The sequence below is a fragment of the Schistocerca cancellata genome, chromosome 2 (genome assembly GCF_023864275.1).
Source record: "Schistocerca cancellata isolate TAMUIC-IGC-003103 chromosome 2, iqSchCanc2.1, whole genome shotgun sequence".
In the NCBI taxonomy this organism is placed as follows: Eukaryota; Metazoa; Arthropoda; class Insecta; order Orthoptera; family Acrididae; genus Schistocerca; species Schistocerca cancellata.
Window position 1 is genome coordinate 426,127,626 of NC_064627.1, and position 22,107 is coordinate 426,149,732.

General features: G+C 38.3%; 1 protein-coding gene across 1 annotated transcript in view; it reads right to left on the bottom strand.

Annotated features, from left to right (window-relative positions):
* Positions 1 to 3,573: 3,573 nt before the first annotated feature.
* The window catches only part of LOC126154588 (uncharacterized), a 114,051-nt gene continuing 95,517 nt past the window's right edge, over positions 3,574 to 22,107 (bottom strand). The window contains exon 8 of the mRNA XM_049916160.1: positions 3,574 to 3,972. Coding sequence (XP_049772117.1) covers positions 3,869 to 3,972 — 104 coding nt within the window. The 3' untranslated portion in view covers positions 3,574 to 3,868. The remainder of the gene's footprint in view (positions 3,973 to 22,107) is intronic.

The window sequence follows — 22,107 nt, forward strand, 5'->3', positions numbered from 1 at the left end:
TATGACCAAGAAAGATTGCCTTACAGTAGTTTGTGTCATCAACAAGTTCTGATCACATTTATTTGGCAAACTATTCACCACTGTGATTGACCATCATTCTCTATGCTGACTGACTAGCCTGAACGATCCTATGGGTCAACTGGCAAGTGAGCAATTTGAGGCTTTGGGAGTACATTACAGTGGAACACAAAAGTGGACACAAACACAGGACCACCAACTGCCTCCTTTGGCAGAACACAACAGTGTGGATGAAATCTCAGTCATTGCTGCATTAAATGACATTGCCACTGAACAGAGAGATGATCCAGCACTGCTGGAAACCAAGGAAGCCTTGAAGAAGGAGGAACTGACCAAAGGAGACTACCAATCAATAAATGGAGAATTGTGTAAGATGAATTATGATCCAAGGGGAGAGAAATGGTTGCTCATATTCCCAGCTCATCTATGGCTAGCTATTCTGAAGTATTTCCATGATGATCTAACATCTGATCACCTAGTCTTCCTGAAGACTAGAAAGAATCACAGACAAGTATCATGGGTCAGGTCTCTACCAATCTGTCAGACATGAGGTGCGCCACTACAAAGAATGCCAATGGTGGAAGGATGTGCCACCAGTGGTCCCAATCCCACTTGCAGAAATGTCATTCCACCAAACTGAACCTAACGGTGAGTTTACCAGAGTTGACAAATGGGAACTGATGGATAATAGTCTGCACTGACTACCTCACACAGAGCATTGTCACCAAAGCAATGCAGTCGTCTAAGTTATGGAAAATGCAATGTTCCTGGAAGAAGACATAATTTTAGAGCACAGAACACCGCATGAAATGATCTCTGATCGTGGATAAATTTACCAGTTGAGACTACTGTTAGAGATAATTTCATGATGTGATATCACCCAAAGAATGATAACTGCCTACCATCCACAGACAACTGGCCTCACAGAATGCTTTAATAATACACTGGCAGATAGGCTCTTGGTATATGATGATGTCAAATAGGGAGATTGGGATACACTGTTGGCCAATTTGACATTCACATTCAACACAATGAAGCAAGACACTACCAACTTCACACTGTTCTTTCTGCTCAATGGTTGTGAGGCCAAAACAACAATGGGTATCCTGTTCCCATTTCAATGGATGATCCTCCTCACCATTACCAAAGGAGGATGGCAGCTGGCATATGGATGTTGGATGGCCTGGGGAAAGTTCGAGACTGCTGTAATGCCAATCACTGGGTGATGGTATACAGACCAGGATATTGTTATAGATTTTTTCATCTGTGCAGAAAGTGGAACTATCAGAGAAATTACTTAAGTGCTGTTTTGGGCTGTATAACATCTTTTGTAGATTTTGGACCTTACATGTGAAGCTGAGGTTATGACCCCTCATCAAGAAGATAAAGGTACAGAGATATCATCCATGTCTTCCTTATGAAGCCCTGCCACAATTCAGAGGTTCAGGGGAACTAAATCAAGATGGGTTTATAGTTTTTTTAATATATTAACCAACAATTGCTGATGTGCTGTGATGTTGAAGGTTCTTGAACAAAAGTCACACTCAACTACAGCGAAGCATTAATGGGAGGAGCTACCTTTGATGCTCTTATGGTGAAGAGGATGGAACAACACAACCAGAATGAGAGCTCAATCAGTGCTACTATAAAAAGGACCTTTGACAAGATATAGATCCATGGTGTTATCGTCAGCTCCAATGAAAACTTCTGAAACAGTGGGTTGCTGTTTCTCCATGAGCGGGGCAATGCCGCAAGCTGTGGAGCCAACAGCAATTATATATTATTTGGACTTTATCATTCCTGATGCAATTAAATTTTCCTTCAGACATGTGAGTCTCAACTTCATCTTTGATAATGAAAGAAGCTGAAGAAATGAGTTAAAATTTGAGTCACAGCTGTAACTTGAACCCAGGTCTCCTGCTAAGTAGACAGGTGTGCTAGCCTTTATGCCACCATAGTAGTACAGCTAACACAACTGCATGGAATATCCAAGTCCAATGCACTCCTATCTTGAGCCTATTTTCCCCTTCTTAAACCATGAGTATTGGCAAGGGTCTCTGGTGTTGCAATAGCACCGCAGCTTTTTACGTAAGTGGAAAATCTTGCTTTTACATTGTGGTGTAATGGATAGTGCATCTACCTTATAAGCAGGAGACCTGGGTTCAAGTTCCAATGGTGGCCCAAATTTTAATTCATTTCTTCAGCTTCTATCATTATTGAAGGTAAACTTGAGAGTCATATGTCTCAAGGAAAATTTTATTCCATCAGATCAACAGATCATCTATGCCTGAGGTACATTTACACATTACATACAAGGCTGGGATGCTATTCCAATACTGGAGAGCCTTGGCAATACTGACAATTTAAGAAGGGGAAAATAGGCTGAAGATGTGATCCAGGCTTGTGTTAGGGAGGTCACTGGACTATAATGCTACAGTGGTGTAATGTTTAACTCATCTCCCTACTAAGTACCAATCATGGCACAAATTTTAATTCATTTATTCAGCTTGTAGCTTTCTCATTTCTGGAAGGTTCCTGAAATATCATGCATTTGTAGTGTTTATATATTATGGAATCATATCATTGTGAAATATTTAATATTTGTATAAATGGCTGCACTTTCTGCCCACGAAGTTAGTTCTGTTTTGGCTGTAAATTGGTATCAGTAATAAACATGCTTTCAGCACTAAGTACTGAACTTCATTCATGACCTTGGCTTTGATTTTGGACTTGATTGTGGTTTACATATGACAATATAACTATCATAAGGACTCCTGTTGCGGCAGGGACTTCTCTACATTATAATGGATGCTCTGCCACTGACATTTTGTTGTTTCTGTCACTGAATTGGTGACAGAACTGGCTACACATATTTGTGGCATGACTTGACTGAAAGAATGGGTTGGTTGATAGGACGCATTCTGAGGCATCAAGGGATCACCAGTTTAGTACTGGAAGAAAGTGTGCTTGGAGCAGGGGTTATAAATTGTAGAGGGAGACCAAGAGATGAATCAGTAAGCATATTTAGAAGGACATATGTTGATGTAGTTATACAGAGATGAAGAGGATTGCACAGGATAGAGTAGCATGGAGAGCTGCATCAAATCAGTCTCTGGACTGAAGTTCAAAACAACAAGTTATTTTAGATTTTTCATACTGATTCTGCATTAGTCAAAATTATATTTTAATAAAATTTTTCACAAAATGATAGTAAAAGGATAGTAACACAGCATCCATTATTACTAGTGATAGAAGTTTCCGCATAACATTCTACCCGTGCTGATCTTTCCACAACTTTTAATGAACAGGAGTGAAATTGGCATCACAAACAACTATTTTGACCTATGGTACTGTAACAGTTCAAGTGGAGAATAATATCACATTCCTCTTTAGATAAATTCAAAACACCGGCTTGGAGGTAATGTATTTGATAGTGTTTAAAGTAAACAAAATGACAACAAAAATTAAAAAAGTTGTATAGAAGTACATAAAAAACTATGTTTGATCATATTAATATACATATCAGAAGTCTTTGGCTTTATTTCAGTCCTAATAATACAGATGTGGTATCATAATTTAATATAAAAAGAACTAACAATAAACAATAATAAATGAGTACACAAACACAATTGCTACTAATCCATCAGTACTTCATCAAATGCATTAAACTGCATCATATTCTGAATTCTTACAGCTGTATGGACCCATACATTTTAGTTCATTTCTTCATTGTAGATGAGTCAACAAAAGCTGAAAGAGAAAGTTTAAATGCATTTTGAATGCACTTGTCAATAACACCAAGTTTACAGTAACTGATAGTGCAATACACAGTTGCATTTCAGCAAACATATCAAGTCATTCCGCAGATGTTTTGTCGGTACATCAGATGGAAGCCACGGCCGGTAACTTCATTGTTTGTGCGAACACCCACTATAAATGGACCATTGGATGTATCTGTAAATAGAAGACAGATCCTTTGCAACGTTGTTTAAAATACAATGGGTTGCACCAACATTGACAGTTATAGATACAATCATGTACAGTTCACATACAACAAACCACTCTACATACATCCTCCTCATTCTCCATCTCCTCATCATCATATTTATCATAATCTTTGGTGACATTATCAGGATTTCCACTGACACCATCAGCAATTTACACTGTAAACTAAACTCTTACAGTGAAGTACGTTTTTAGTAAAGTCCTGTAACTAATGTGACATAGGCTCATTTCTGCCAGATAACTCCCATGGCTTTCTGGATATCTGTGTCTCACTAGTGATCATGCCCTAGATCTTCACGGGTTTCTTGGACTCCACTCTAGCACAAGTTTTTGCTGCCTCATCTTTGCTTTTGATATGATGAGACAATTGACACTTTCAGTGAAGCTGTCTTTCCAGCATCTCAGTGACCTTTGTGACAAATTATGCATCACAAGCCCTCAATTTCTCTCTCTCTCTCTCTCTCTCTCTCTCTCTCTCTCTTTGTCTGTCTGTGTGTGTGTGTGTGTGTGTGTGTGTGTGTGTGTGTGTGTGTGTGTGTGTGCGTGTGTGTGCGTGTGTGTGTGTGTGTGTGTGTGTGTGTAAAGCATAGTATGGACATTTCCAAGTCTCAGGACATTTCTGAGTTTTCTTTGGTGAATTCATCCAGCATCCTCACATCACAATCACAGGTCAACACAAAAAAACACATAGGCCATAAATTACCTTGGTCCTAATGACTAATGAGTGTTTCCCAAAATCTAATCACATTAGTTAGATCTAATGGATTATTTCTGATTTTTTATAACCACTCGTATTTACAAGCTGACCAACATACATTCCCCACCTGGTACTTTCATAGCCATGTTATCAATGGAATATTTCACTTTGTGGCCCACATACTGGAGATAATTTAGTTTTTAAAATGTGCGTGAAACACAAAGAAACTCACTCCCGGTTTTCCATGGTTTCCTGTGGAGGCTTTGCCCAGATGGTGAGGTCCAAAATCTAAAAATGCCATGACCCTACCAATCGCCTATTGTCAACAGTGATTGGTAAATGTAGTCCAACGTGGAATAATGATGGTTGCATACAGCTTTCCACATACTGAAAAATGTTTTCATCAGTCTTTTCTTTTTCAACTTTAATTTAGTGTGCCAGTTCACCATAATAGCTTACTACATAAAAAAACAAAAATTTATTATAATATTTATTTAATTTTTAAAAAGTGGACTTGTCTCGATCTTGCACCACACAACTTTGTTATTGAGCATGATGTCAAAAAATAAACAAGAAACAACAACTACAATATTTACATGAATTTAATGCACACTTTCTTTTTACCATATGCAGTATTCAAAATTCGGGTGTGCATAAGATTCAATGGCACATTACATTTGAGTACAAACTTGAATCCATCATTCACAGGCAGTGTCACTGAAATTAGGTATTGTCCCTTAAGTCACAATGCAGTGTTGTAATTCTCAACTACATTACATTATTGTTAGCCAATTACTGCATACTGCATTTGCATTAGGCAGTCACAAAAAGGATAGTAAGCACAGAAGAACATGTATAATGTTGTTTTCAAGCATAAAGAAATTCTTCATGCCAAAAAATGTGGTAATAGAAGGGCATAATGTGAATTCAATGGAGCTTAGAGTAACATTCACTTATGGAAGAAACAGTAATTGGCATTTTTTGCAGCTACTGTTACCAGAAAGTAATTCACTGGCATTCACAAAGGAAGACATCCTGACGATGAAGTAAAAGTTTTGGAATTCGTCCATAAAAGGAGGAAGAATGAGTAGCCTGTTACTAGTGGCACCATAAGAAACAATGCAAAAGGGATAGCGGCAGTTCTTAAAATACTGTGGAAAATCCTTAAGGCTAGCTGTGGAGGGTTGATTGCATTATGTAATGGGTGGGCTTATCTCTACGATGCTGTCAAGAGTATGCCAAAAGTTCCCACAGGATTTTGAGAAAAAGCTTCAAGAATTTCAGTGGTACATTGTCACACTCTGAAAAGAGAATAATTTTTTGATGAGCCAAATAGGCAAGGCTAATGAGATGCCACTTTGGTTTGATATGCCCTGTAATTACATGATTGATGAGAAGAGGAGAAAGAAGTTACCATCAAAACATCATGGTGTAAAAACAATACATAACTATAATGCTGTTAATCACAGGAGATGGGTGCAAACTTCACCCTTTTTTTACTTTCAAACAGCAAACAAGCCCCAAGACCCCTAATAATGAAAAGCTGTTCCCTGATGATGTCATTGTTCAAAAGCAAGAGAAGTGATGGATGACTGAAACGTTAATGTGTGACTGGCTCTGAAATACACTCCTGGAAATGGAAAAAAGAACACATTGACACCGGTGTCTCAGACCCACCATACTTGCTCCAGACACTGCGAGAGGGCTGTACAAGCAATGATCACACGCACGGCACAGCGGACACACCAGGAACCGCGGTGTTGGCCGTCGGATGGCGCTAGCTGCGCAGCATTTGTGCACCGCCGCCGTCAGTGTCAGCCAGTTTACCGTGGCATACGGAGCTCCATCGCAGTCTTTAACACTGGTAGCATGCCGCGACAGCGTGGACGTGAACCGTATGTGCAGTTGACGGACTTTGAGCGAGGGCGTATAGTGGGCATGCGGGAGGCCGGGTGGACATACCGCCGAATTGCTCAACACGTGGGGTGTGAGGTCTCCACAGTACATCGATGTTGTCGCCAGTGGTCGGCGGAAGGTGCACGTGCCCGTCGACCTGGGACCGGACCGCAGCGACGCACGGATGCACGCCAAGACCATAGGATCCTACGCAGTGCCGTAGGGGACCGCACCGCCACTTCCCAGCAAATTAGGGACACTGTTGCTCCTGGGGTATTGGCGAGGACCATTCGCAACCGTCTCCATGAAGCTGGGCTACGGTCCCACACACCGTTAGGCCGTCTTCCGCTCACGCCCCAACATCGTGCAGCCCGCCTCCAGTGGTGTCGCGACAGGCGTGAATGGAGGGACGAATGGAGACGTGTCGTCTTCAGCGATGAGAGTCGCTTCTGCCTTGGTGCCAATGATGGTCATATGCGTGTTTGGCGCCGTGCAGGTGAGCGCCACAATCAGGACTGCATACGACCGAGGCACACAGGGCCAACACCCGGCATCATGGTGTGGGGAGCGATCTCCTACACTGGCCGTACACCACTGGTGATCGTCGAGGGGACACTGAATAGTGCACGGTACATCCAAACCGTCATCGAACCCATCGTTCTACCACTCCTAGACCGGCAAGGGAACTTGCTGTTCCAACAGGACAATGCACGTCCGCATGTATCCCGTGCCACCCAACGTGCTCTAGAAGGTGTAAGTCAACTACCCTGGCCAGCAAGATCTCCGGATCTGTCCCCCATTGAGCATGTTTGGGACTGGATGAAGCGTCGTCTCACGCGGTCTGCACGTCCAGCACGAACGCTGGTCCAACTGAGGTGCCAGGTGGAAATGGCATGGCAAGCCGTTCCACAGGACTACATCCAGCATCTCTATGATCATCTCCATGGGAGAATAGCAGCCTGCATTGCTGCGAAAGGTGGATATACACTGTACTAGTACCGATATTGTGCATGCTCTGTTGCCTGTGTCTATGTGCCTGTGGTTCTGTCAGTGTGATCATGTGATGTATCTGACCCCAGGAATGTGTCAATAAAGTTTCCCCTTCCTGGGACAATGAATTCACGGTGTTCTTATTTCAATTTCCAGGAGTGTATGTGGCAACTCCATTCTGGTGGGCTTTTCAAACCATTTTGAGGTCATCTCACAGATGATGTAGAATAGAAGATCCACAGCCTAGCGAGAGACCTTATAATTATTCCTTGAGGAATGACTCCTGTATTACAACCCCTGGACGCTAGTATAAATGAATCTTTCAATGGTTATGTTCAGTAACAGTACAAAAAATAGTTTTGTGAACCAAACTGTGAACTGATGCTGAAAAGAAAAATTAAGCAGGCTGTACTCCACATTATTTGCACACAGGGTTTTGACTGCTTAGAAAAATGTCAAAGCACCAATGGTCATAAAAGCCTTCAAGAAATGCTGTATTCCAAATACTGTAGATTCCAGTGAAGATGATTTGCTCTAGAACGACACTGGGGGTGATGGGGAAAGAAGAAATAAATCTGTTTCTGATGTAGACTCCTCCAATGATACAAGCAATGGTGACATTAGTGAATAATGATGAGTAATACCTGTAATTTATGGTATGTTTACTTGTCATGTAGGTAATAAAGTTATGTGTACTTTTTTGATAATGGGTGTGCCCCTTAACAATGGGTCAGTTAAAAACTGCTGTTGTTTTGATAGTTTACGTATACAACCATTGTTGTGTAAATAAATTTAGCCTACCACTGATGTGCCAACAAACTCTTTTTTATGATTTAATTTTTAAAATTGGGGTGCACATTACATTCGATGGTGCATTAGATTCGCATAAATATATTATTAGGACTTTACAGGTTAATGAATACGATAAATAGTCTGAGAGTTACAATAAAAAAATGGACACCCTAATAAAAGTAACAGCTGTGGAAGTTTAATAAGAAGTTCATTGTGCTTCTACTTCTGAAGAAATGTAGGAAGCATCTGAACAGCTCTGTCACACACCACCTTATTATAAAGTTTCATGTCTGACGCCAGCACATACTTCTTGGCAAACTTCATGATATCTTTATATTTCTCATATTTAACATGCAGTGGCACATCATAAAGTCTCTTCTCAGGCAAAGTGACAAAATCGTAATAGGTAAGTTGTGATAATAATGCACTACAGCAAACCACATGCTTGTATGCAGAGGAGTTCTCAAAGGACCTGTGTTCTGAAATAATTAACTACTCATATCAGCACTCTAAATGTGAGAGTGAAACAGCTTCTCAGGATGGAACAAGGAGTCTAAATAAAGATCTTGTGTAACATTAAGCACAGTAAATTCTTAGATATATTTCACATGTCAGAATCTGACTAATGTTTGATGCAATGACAAAGGAAGCATTGGAGATGTCTAGTTATGGCCTCAAACATTTGACATTGACAGTGCCATTCCCTATTTTATTCTGTATTCATCCTATGGACAGGTCTCATTCTTCTATCACACGATACAGCAATTTTCAAACTATGCAGTGGTGGGAAGATCTCATTTTTGGCCAAAAGTTGACATATCTGGTAACTGTACCAATGCCTTCCATTAGGTGCCCACATCATTCTGTAAGAGTTTGAGCTTAAATGATAAAGAATGGTAGTATGTAAGCTAGTGATATCTCTATGCTCTTTTGTGGATATATGTGCCCAACACTAATCACCTGCAGCTGAGTGATTGCTTTGCTTCATTTTTGTGTATTGTTTTCACCATGGATTCTCTGTTATTGCATTTTACTTTGTATGTTTATATTGTCTGTAGAGTTGCATTTTTTGAAGATAAGTACTGATCAGCCCATGTAGCACTGCATGAGTTACTACTTATTTGTTCCTGTTCTTTGACTCTTTTATCAAAGTTTTGAAAGGGTTACACAATCCCGGTCACTAGAATTAAGAAGCATCCATTCAAATATTTTACAGCTTTCTGTATGAAGGACAATCCCCAGGAAAATGGAACAAGCACAAGAACACATTTTTGAAGAGAAAAATGTGCTATAAATAGCTGCTGTAATCATCATTAATGATAACAAAATTATGCAAGATCAATCAAGGGCATTTTTCTTGATACATACACATTTAAATATACTGCACAGGAAGCTTTTTCATCTCTTAGATATGTAACTCAGCTGCTGTTTGCTTGTACCTGTGTAGTTCAGAATAGTTTAAGCACTTGATAACTTATTCAAATAATGACTAAGTCCACTATAAAACTAATAGAAACTGTAACCCAAGACTCCTTGTGTTCATACAATGTAAAAGAATTACTAGTAAATTATATACTTAATTTAATTTTGGGAGTATGATGTTTCCCAATTACTAACACAGTACTATGGTAGCTCCCAGAAGTAATAAAATGGCAATTAATGATAATAATTGTACCAATGTGATATAGTTCATCTTGGAGTATTACCTGAGTAGCAGCAGTGTTTCATCAGGTGGCAGAAAATATTAGGTTTTAACTTCTGGAAGTTAAAAAAAGGAAGCTGTCTTTCAATAGTTAGATGTTAGTAACATTAATGTACCTCATTTACCAACTGAGTGATGTAACTGACTTACTGCAACGTTTATTCCCTTTAGTGTGACAAATCAAAAACTTGTTAATGTGTTACATAGATGTTAGGTAGGAACCTGATCAAAATGCAACACTGAGAAGTTATTGTTTGATCAATAATTGTAAAACAAATATTTTATCAGTTACAGAGAAAGACTGTGTTTGTAAACAGTTAGATCTTACAATTAGATGGAATACCATGGTCCTATACAGAACCTTCATCTGACTGTTCCACTAAAGCCATAGACTTACAGTGCCCCAGAAGAAACAGCTGTGATACAGCATTCTGTGGGGGAAATTGTGTTAGTGAAATAATAAAGAAATGACAATTGGAATCACTAAAGGCACTTGTAAGGGGACTTGCAAACAAAAGCTAATTTAAAATTACAATTTTTTTTCTTTCTTTTAAATATGGGGTCAATATCAACTTTTGCTGTAAAGTGGATGGGGTAGTCAGTTCTTACAACATGACATCACTGAAATCTCATACATAATTTTGATGTTCCTTTACACTAGGAATGCCAAAGTGGTCAAGCTGACGATTTTAAAACTTAATGATACTATTATGAAAAGAATAAATTGATGCTCACCATTCAGTGGAGGAGGTGAGTCGTAGTTAGGCACAACAAAACGACCACCAAACAAATAAGCCAAGGTCCTCGGCAGCCAGAGACTGTGTTCATGTGTTTGAGCCATCTTCGTGTTAGTGTTTGTGTGCATGTATGTTGGTTAATGCTGATGAAGGCCTTTTTGGCTGAAAGCTTACTTGTTTAACAGTCTTTTTGTTGTGCCTATCTGTAATCTCCATCTCCACTATACAGCGAGAAGCAGTCTATCCTTTTGTCTAGTACGGTCATTAATCCAACCTGAACTTTTCCATTGTTTAGTTTTGAAACTTGGTCTGTCCAATGCAACAATACTTTTCAACAGAGATTGTGACAGGATGCTACAATGTATGCTAAAGTTTCTGAGCTGATTATTGTTATGCTCTGTACCTAACGTGCTTTAACAGTCATGATACACATATTAAAACTGTTCATATTTTGTCAGAAAAGGAAATAATGGATTCCTCCCTTAAAACCAGCATATCACTCAGGAAGAGATGATGTCTGATATAACAGAGTGAGACATGGAGGAAACGGTAGGTGTCAGCTACCATTACAATTTTTTGTGGGCTTTTCAAAATTCAGAAAGGTGAGACAAAGTGAAAACTTCTGGGTCATGTTCAATCCAATTCAATTCAGTTCATTAACAATATACATTGGACAAATCTATAATACTGCTGGATGATTTGGTGGCTCTGGTAGGGAATGTAATGGTTGCATGCATGTTGTAAGTTTTTAATAAGACCTCAAGTTTAATCTGCCTTTTAAGTTCTTACAGGTGGTACAGACAAGCCGTCGTGTGAATTACTTTTGAACACATTATCCAAAAACTGTCTTGAGCAGCTAAATCGACAGCCAATGCATACTGGAAATATTTTATATCTGGTAGCCACGAACAGACCAGACCTCATCGATGGTGTCAGTGTTGAGACAGGGATTAGTGATCAGGATGTTGTCATTATGGCTATGGTTATGAAAGTTAAAAAGTTGTTAGCATCCCACTTAATAAATGAATCAACTTCATTTACTTCTGGTACGCTGGACGTGGAAGAATTATGGGCAAATTTTAAACACATTGTAAATCACACATTGGACAAAAGTGGGTTATGGACAGAAAAGACCCACTGTGGTTTAACAGTGCAATTCGGAGAATGCTCAGGAAGCAAAGGCAGTTGCACTTGCCGCGCAAGAAAGATCACGAGAATGAGGGCAGGCAAAAGTTAGTAGAGATTCGTGCTGCTGTAAAAAGAGCGATGCACAAAGCATTCAACCACTACCACCGTCATACCTTAGCAAAAGATCTTGCTAAAAACCCAAGGAAATTCTGGTCTTACATAAAATTGGTAAGCGGGTCAAAGGCTTCCATCCAGTCACTCCTTGATCAGTCTGGCCTGGCAACGGAAGACAGCAAAACGAAAGCTGAAATTTTAAATTTAGCATTTGAGAAATCTTTCATGCAAGAGGATCGTACAAACATACCGTCGTTGGAGTCTCGTACAGATTCCTGTATGGAGGACATAGTGACAGACATCCCTGGGGTTGTGAAGCAGCAGAATGGGTTGAAAATAAATAAATCACCAGGTCCTGATGGGATTCCAATTCAGTTTTACAGAGAGTACTCTACTGCATTGGTTCCTTACTTAGCTTGCATTTATCATGAATCTCTTGCCCTACGTAAAGGCCTGAGCGACTGGAAAAAATGCAGGTGATGTCTGTATATAAGAAGGGTAGAAGGACGGATCCTCAAAATTACAGACCAATATCCTTAACATCGATTTGTTGCAGGATTCTTAAACATATTCTCAGTTCGAATATAATGAATTTCCTTGAGATGCTTTAGAAAGCATCACTCCTGCGAAATGCAACTCGCCCTTTTTTCACATGATATCTTGCAAACCATGGATAAAGGGCATCAGACGGATGCCATATTCCTTGACTTCCAGAAAGCGTTTCACTCAGTGCCCCACTGCAGACTCCTAACTAAGGTATGAGCATATGGGATTGGTTCCCAAGTATTTGAGTGGCTCGAAGACTTCTTAAGTAATAGAACCCAGTACGTTGTCTTCGATGGTGAGTGTTCATTGAAGGTGAGGGTACCATCTGGAGTGCCCCAAGGAAGTGTGGTAGGTCCGCTGTTGTTTTCTATCTACATAAATGATCTTTTGGATAGGGTGGATAGCAATGTGTGGCTGTTTGCTGACAATGCTGTGGTGTACAGGAAGGTGTTGTCATTGAGTGACTGCAGGAGGATACAAGATGACTTGGACAGGATTTGTGATTGGTGTAAAGAATGGCAGCTAACTCTAAATATAGATAAATGGAAATTAATGCAGATGAATAGGAAATAGAATCCCATAATGTTTGAATACTCCATTAGTAGTGTAGCACTTGACACAGTCACATCGATTAAATATTTGGGCGTAACATTGCAGAGTGATATGAAGTGGGACAAGCATGTAATGGCAGTTGTGTGGAAGGTGGATAGTCGTCTTCAGTTCATTGGTAGAATTCTGGGAAGATGTGGTTCATCTGTAAATGAGACTGCTTATAAAACACTATTACGACCTATTCTTGAGTACTGCTCAAGCATTTGGGATCCCTATCAGGTCGGATTGAGGGAGGACATAGAAGCAATTCAGAGGCGGGCTGCTAGATTTGTTACTGGTAGGTTTGATCATCACGCAAGTGTTACGGAAATGCTTCAGGAGCTCAGGTGGGAGTCTCTGGAGGAAAGGAGGTGTTCTTTTCGTGAATTGCTACTGAGGAAATTTAGAGAACCAGCATTTGAGGCTGACTGCAGTACAATTTTACTGCCGCCAACTTACATTTCGCGGAAAGACCACAAAGATAAGATAAGAGAGATTAGGGCTTGTACAGAGGCATATAGGCAGTCATTTTTCCCTCGCCCTGTTTGGGAGTGGAACAGGGAAAGAAGATGCTAGTTGTGGTATGAGGTACCCTCTTCCACGCACTGTATGGTGGATTGCGGAGTATGTATGTAGATGTAGATGTAGACATTGATATCTGTGTTACAGTCACCACATATGGTAGTCATTTTGCTAAATACTTTTATACTGTTAAGTGCTGTCTCAAGATTTTCAAGGAAAGTAGCTATGTTTCCATCTGGGCTTCTAAATATACAAGTATATTTAAATTAGTCAGTTCTGTAGTGGAAACTGCAAAGTCATGCTCTTCCCCCAGCAGATCAATGAACTTTAAGCAACATTATTTCACGTTTTCTCTAACATATATCCATGTTTTTACACGCATGGAAGTTTTCTACAAATAAAAAACGTTGAAAGGATAAAGCCCTCTATTATTTTAAGTAATAATGCATTTTCTGTTAACCATAGTTCACTAACACATATAACTAGGGCCTGGATTTTAATGACAAGTCATTTTTTTTTTCCTGAACTATAGGGTGAATTTTAGAACAATTTATACATAAATCTAGGCATTTTAGTGTCAAAAAATGTATTTTGATAGTGCATTAAAGTCATATTTCAACAAATTTTAGTAATAGGTCCCCATCAGGTGACTTTACCCAATTCTTATATTATATAGATGATCTTTTAAATGAATTGAGAGGCAAGTCAAAATGCACAATAGCTCTTGGTGACTTTAACATTAATTTTAAGAAAAGTAATAAGAACAAGGTACAATAATTAAATCTGTTTAACACATACAACATGCAACCTACAGTGAAGGAAATTACCACATATGGGGATGGGTCTGAGACAACACTTGATCAGAATTTTACCAACAAACAAAGCTGTGAGTACAGTGTTGAAGTAACAGATACAGGCTTTTCTGACCATATGGCTTTAAAAATGATGATAAGGAATGAGAACAATAAGAAATACACAGTCACTGAAAAATATGTATAAAGAAGACTTATAGATGCAAACAACATAAGGGTATTTAATAGTGTGCTAAAAAGGGGGCATAGAGCAAACTGATGATGTAGACAAAATGTACGATAGTTTTCTCACTGATTATAAATATTGCTACGATGTAGCATTCCTGTTAAAAAGAATTAAAGTCAGTGAGAACCAATGGGTAACACAAGGGATTAAAAAATCAGGAACCATCCTTAGAAACCTAAGCAAACATGTTAAAATAAATACAACAGTAAAACCATACTACAGAAAATATAGAAGGGCCTATAGGAAAGTTTTACAGGCAGCAAAAAGGCTAAGCAATGATTCATACATTAATAGTGGAAGCAATTAATCAAAATCGATTTGGAAGGTTATAAACAATAGCATAGGAAAATGTAAAACCAAGACCCATAATTTCAAAATTAAAAGTGAGGGTAAAGTGACACAAGATGCTCAACAGGTAGCAAATATATTCAATGAACATTATGTGAACATATCACCAAACCTAAATAAAAGTCTGTGCAAATCAAACAACAAAAACATAAAAGTACCAACTTGTGAAAAGACAATGTTTCTGTACCCAGTAACAGAATGTGATTTGCAAATGCTATTAATAAACTAAAAAACAAAATGTCTTGTGGTATTGACGGAATTCCAGACAAGGTAATCAAACGTAGTTCTACCAGTATAGTTACTCACCTAGCTGACGTTATTAATACTTTTTTCAGGACAGGGGTGTTCCCATCAAAACTAAAACCCTCCATAATAAAGCCACTTCACAAAAAGGATAGTACAGCTCACATAAATAATTACAGCCCAGTGTCATTATTGTTAGGTTTCTCTAAATTAATTTAAAGAGTAATGTATGAAAGGCTAGCTGACTACCTGAATAAAAATAAAATACTGACTAATGCTCAAAATGGGTTTAGAAAGAACAGATCCACAGAAACAGCAGTCTTCCAATTCATGAAAATGATTCTAAATGCCTTGGACAAGAACAAATTAAGCTGTGGAATATTCTTAGATTTATCCAAAGCATTTGATTTAATCAGCCATGACTTATTGCTTATGAAACTAGAATTTTATGGGGTCCAGGGACTTGTCTTCAAATGGTTCAAGTCTTATCTCTCTAATAGACAACAGAAAGTACAAATATGTCATGAAGGCAAAGGGTATCTTTCAGATTTCAAAAAAAACTAGCTATGGAATGCCCCAGGGTTCCATGTTAGGCTCTTTTTTATTCTTAGTGTACATAAACAATTTGTCAAACCATCTGACAGTTGCAGAACTGGCGATGTTCGCTGATGACACTAGCATTTTTATAAAAGGATACACTGAGAATGATCTACAGCAGAGTGTCTCTAGGACAATAAATGAGAGAGGAAAATGGTTTAGTGATAATGCTTTGATCATAAATAAGGATAAAACGGTATTGATGAATTTCAGTAATATTAAAAGTATAGCTAGAAGAATAGTAAAAGCTGAGTTAGGGAACTATGTTATTGCATAAGCTCCATACACAAAATTCCTCAGTATATGGGTGGATGAGCACTTGAGATGGGAAAAGCATCTAGAAGCTTTGAGTAAAAAATTAAGTAAATTCTGCTATGTGCTAAGAATGCTTCGGGAATGCTGCAACACTGAATCATTGCTGTGTGCTTACAGGAACAGTTTGCTTAGATATGGTGTAATCTTCTGGGGAAATACAGATACAGCAAAACAAGCTTTCAAACTTCAAAAAAGGTCTATTAGAAGAATGAAAGGGGTTCCCTGCAGAGTGACATGCAAGGAAATATTTAAAGAATTTAAAATAATGACCTTTCCTAGCTTATACATCTATGAAAGTGTATGCTTTCTGAAAACTCACCATGAATTTTCAGCATTAAATAATCAGGTTCATAACAATGAAACAAGGAACAGGGATGATTTTCACAGACACACCCACAAAGGAGCACTCTACCAAAAAAGTGTAAACTACCAGCCCAAAATACATTTTAGTGCATTGCCTTCTACAATAAAGCAAATTAAAGAATTTCATAAATTCACAGTAGATCTTAAACAATTTTTACTAAAACATAGTTTTTGTAGCATTGAAGAATATCTGAATATGGAAAAGTAATATTATTTATATATACTGATATAAAATATTTGTATTTATTATCCAAGTTTTTGAAACAAATTAAAGATAAGAAACTATATTGTAATTGACTACATCCATACAATGTATATTGTTAACAGATGAATAAAGAGATTGATTGATTGATCGATTGATTGCGGCTAACTTTTAATATAATAGGTCATATTTCCGTCAACTTTTTCAAATAGTGCATACACCATTTTTCTCGTATCTTACAGGACACACAAATAAGAATATGAATATGTTGCTCACGAGACAATATTTAACGTGCTATTATGAAAGATAAACAGATAAATTAGTACACATCTTTATTTCTCAGGACTGTAGCAGAAAATCGGTGTACCACAACAGTCGTTTCGCGAACATAAAACATTGTTGTGCAGAGTTGACAGTACGCTCTCAGAGCCAACAAAGGTGGCTTCTGCTGTAATAATCATCGCAGTCGCACAGTTGTTCCCAGTAACCAGTTTGAATACAGCCTTTGCCTTGTTCAACATGCCTAAAGTGATTTCCGACTTCCTTCCCCATCCTTCCCTAATCCGATGAGACCGATGACCATGCTGTCTGGTCTCCTTGCCCAAACAACCAACCAACCAACCAACATGCCTAAAGCAAAGTGCTCCAACAGCATGGAGTTGCGAGGATATGTTCGAGAATTTGGAGAAAAGTTCTTTAGTACTGATGGGAAAATATGATTTTGTAAACTGTGTGCAGTTAAAGTTAGTGCAGAAAAGCACTTTAATGTGCAACAACACTGTAATACCGCTAAACACAGCAGCTGTGTGAAACGAAGTGCTGACAATAACAGCAGGAAAACGCTGTTATTTGAACAGACAGGTCAATCATCAACCGTGCAATCATTCTGCAAGGATTTGTGTGAGATGATGGCATCCTGCAACATCCCATTGGAAAAGCTGAAGAATCCATGCTTCAGATGGTTCTTGGAGAAGTACACAACACATCCAGTTCCAGATGAATCTACACTGAGAAACAACTATTTATCCGTATGCTACAATGATGTGCTCAACAAAATATGAATTACTATTGCTGAGCAAAAGATCTGGCTGTCGATAGATGAAACTATGGATAATAGTGGGTGATACATTTCAAATGTTGTTGTTGGTGTTCTAAAAGTTGATGACCCTGCAGATATGTTCCTACTAACGTGTGGAGCTCTCAATAGAGTAAACAATGCAATGATTGCTATTTTGTTTGACAACTCTCTGAAGCTACTTTGGCCAGATGGTGTGGAAAGAGACAAGGTTTTGCTGCTTGTAACAGATGGTGCTTCATATATAGCTAAAGCAGCCAAAGGGCTTCAGATTCTCTACCCCAGTATGGTGTACTCCACTTGCCTTGCACATGTGTTGCACAGAGTTGCTGGAGAGATGCAATCAAATTACCCTGACATGGACAAATTAATTTCCTGTGGCAAGAAAATCTATTTGAAGACTCCACTACGGGTGCAGAAATTCAAAGAACAAGTACCTTCAACGCCCCTCCCACCTAAACCTGTTCTTACACGATGGGGTTCTTGGCTTAATGCTGCTGAGTGTTACTGCACCAACTACACCAAAATAAAGACAATCTTCTGTGAGCTTGATAGTGGTGAATCAAGTGCTATCAAAATTGTGAAAGAAGTTTTTACAGATACATTGTCTTGAAACTTGGCATACATCAACACCAATTTTTCAGTGATATCAAAAGCCATCAAATGACTGGAAGCTGTTGGCACTCAGCTATGTGAGGCCCTGAGTATTGTGCAACATTTGCAGAGTGAATTGGGTTGAGCTTTTGGTCATGTGGCTGACAAAGTGAAAACCAAACTGCAAAGTGTTCTCCAATAGAATCCTGGATATTCTACACTGTGCAAAATTAGTGACAGTATTTCAGGGAATGGCGCAACATTTGAAGATACTGAAACAAAGCTGAACTCCAGTGACCTGGCTGCCTTCAAATACACTCCAGTGACGTCCTGTGAAGTGGAGAGGAGCTTTTACAGGTACAAAACTATTCTCAGTGACAACTATAGATCTTTGACAATGGAAAACCTGAAAATGCGTGATCCAGTGCAATTTTGCAGGTACTGAAGATTGACATACAGTATTAAATATGTGATATGCTTTAAATACTATGTAGAAATAAAAACATTGTTTTACTGTTTCAATAGATGATCTTTTCACTGTACTTTGTGTTTAGAAAATAAAATATTCAGACATTCAAAAAATAGGTGCAAATTAGCCACAAACCCTACTGAAAGAAAGAAGTATACTTACAATATTTTGAAGTGAATTTTGTATTACTTTATGGTGAATAAAAAATTAAATAAACAAACAAGAATGCTTTAAATTAACTTCTATTAAGTCATTTTATTTTTTAAGGTCACATTTATGTAAGTTTTAGGTAATAAATGCTTGCATATTTCACTGTTTTTTAGGTAATTAAAATCTGAGCCCTACATATAACCAACACTTCTTTCTGTTCATCTGAAAACAATATTTCCATCTCACTAATTTTATTTGACAGGGACTGCACATTTTGGTAAAGGAATACAAATTTTGAAAATGGCTTAGTTACTTCACTGCTAAGGCCTGCATTGTGTTTAGCAGCTGCACATGACATATTACCCATGACACTTTTACAATTGTAGATTTCTTTCCAAAGAAATGTTTTACAAGAAGAATTTAACATTTTTCTGCAGTCACTTGGCACAAAAACATTGTGGTTTTTTCCTTATGTGTGTGGGGCAAGTTGATGTGTAGTGACAAGCTGTTTCACCTGTGATTTTTGTAGTTGTACTTTGTGGCACTGCAACTAAACATGATGGAGATTATCTTCTTTCTACTTCAGCTCTGTCTAGAATCACTGGAGTATTTGGTTCTTCAAATGAAACTGATTATTCCATTGCTGCTGTTATAATTGGAGGTTGCAATAACCCTGGCCAATTTTAATGTAATTGTTTCAGTGTTATATCGCACATTGTTGCTTTGCCTTTCCTGTTTCTATGTATTCTGTGAGTACTGGACTCTTCCCTTTTTTTGCGGGCACTGATGACCTCGGTGTTGAGCGCCCATAAACCCCAACACACAAACACACCTTTTTTTGCTGTCTATATTAATACATGTTACATTGCTGAAAAGCTTGCATATTTTCCCAGACTTTCAGTTGGGTGTTTCTATTTATGTGTTTACACACAATGTTTTTAAGAGGTCATGTTTCACAGGCAGGCATATTACAAATACTTTCATGTCCATAACCTTTTAAAATACTTCCCTTAAAGACTGCAAACCAAACTTTACCTCATTTTTGTAGACATTGTTTGCTCCAGCTAAAATACTGCAAGACTTAGAACTTCCTTGGTTAATGTACATGTCAATGTACTGAGTAACTTCTCACAGTGGAGCAACTTGTTTCACAAATCCAAGAACACTTTTATTTATTAGTTTTTCATTCCTAATACCTGCCAATACTTTTCCATGGCTATCAAAAGCAAATAAATCATACTAGCATCTTGTTTTACACATTGACTGTTATTGTTTGTTGTTTCCAGTTTCGAAACTTTTTATTGCATACTGTCATCTCTTAGTACATTCATTGTTGCTGATAGCACACTGAATCTGTTTGTGCACACAATATTGGTTTCATTTAATAAATTTAGTTGAGAATGTGACACTTCTCTTTTCACTTTGTCTGGTGTTTTGAGATTACTTTGAGATAAGTTGAATTTGTTTGCATGCTTTTGGTCATTATTTTCCAGTGACGTGCAATAATTGTTTGTGTACACATGTCTTGGTTTACTTATAGTTGCACCCAATTTTTGTCAGATGGCTTTACTCCATAAGTTTCTACATTTGATTTTTGCACATAGTTTTTTTTGCATTTAACCTTCACTTATTTAAAAAAAATTATGTCCTGGATGCAGTTGCTGGTTTTTTTTTTTTTTTTTCCCCCACTCTGCATGTATTCTTTACAGAGCAATTACAAAAAATCATATTAGCCATAAGCAGTTTCTGCAGCATTTCAGCAAAGAACTACAACATGTACATGTGAAAAATGAGTACTAAAACAATTCCCTATAAACATCAGATTGACAAGCAAATAAGAAACGAAGACAGCAAAGCAAAGCATCAAATTGCAAGAACAACATAACTGACTTGTGTGTCACATGCAAGAAATCTGAAACAACACATTTGTGTTCAGAACTCATGATTAAAGTAAGTAGCTTAGAAATATATTTTCTAAATGTAAATATCTTGGCTTCAGCTGTGGAAGGTATAGATGTTCTACCTATTGGTAACATATGAAAATTTGTACTAGACTGGAACTCAAACCCGGATTTCTCACTTATCATGAGTGGTCACCTTAACCATTAAGCTATCCATGCATTCCTTCTGCAATGACTCTGGGATTGTAAAACAGTTAAGATCCTTAGACGCCTGGAAGGCATCTGGCCCAGACAGTAACCCCGTAAGATTGTACGCTGACTATGCTACAAATATAGCACCATTCTTATCTATCATCTATCAGAGAGCATTGGAACAGCAGGAAGTTCCACAGGACTGGAAGAAGGCCCAGGTCATAGCAATCTATAAAAAGGGTAGAAAATCGGATGCACATAATTACTGGCCAATTTCACTGACAGCGATTTGTTGTAAAATCATGGAACATATTTGGTGTTCAGACATAATGACCTTTCTAGACTTTGAGAAGCTGCAGAAACCAGCACAGTTTTAGGAAACAGCAGTCATGCGAGAAACATCTTTGTGCATGATATACAACAGGCTCCAGATACTGGTTCAGAGGTTAATACCATACTTCTCGAGTTTCAAAAGGGGTTCAACTCAGTTCCGCACTGTCACTTGCTGCAAAAAGTGCATGCTTACAGTCTATCTGATGACGTATGTGGTTGGATAGAAAGTTCTCTAACAGACAGGGAGCAGTATGTTGTCCTGAATGGGGTGACGTCAACAGAAACAAGAATAACTTCAGGTGTACCCCAGGGCAGTGTAATACGAGGTGCAACAATAAAGTAATGAGATTGATTTTCTTTGCAGGATGTACGAGTACAAAATAAATTTTCAGTCTTTGGAAGCGGTAACATCCGTCAAGTATTTGGGTGTGACTATTCGAAATGATCTCAAATGGAATGATTTGATTACACAATTAACTGGTAAGGCAAACTCTAGATTGCGGTTTATTGGTAGAATCCTGAAGCAATGCAGTCCTTCAACGAAGGAAA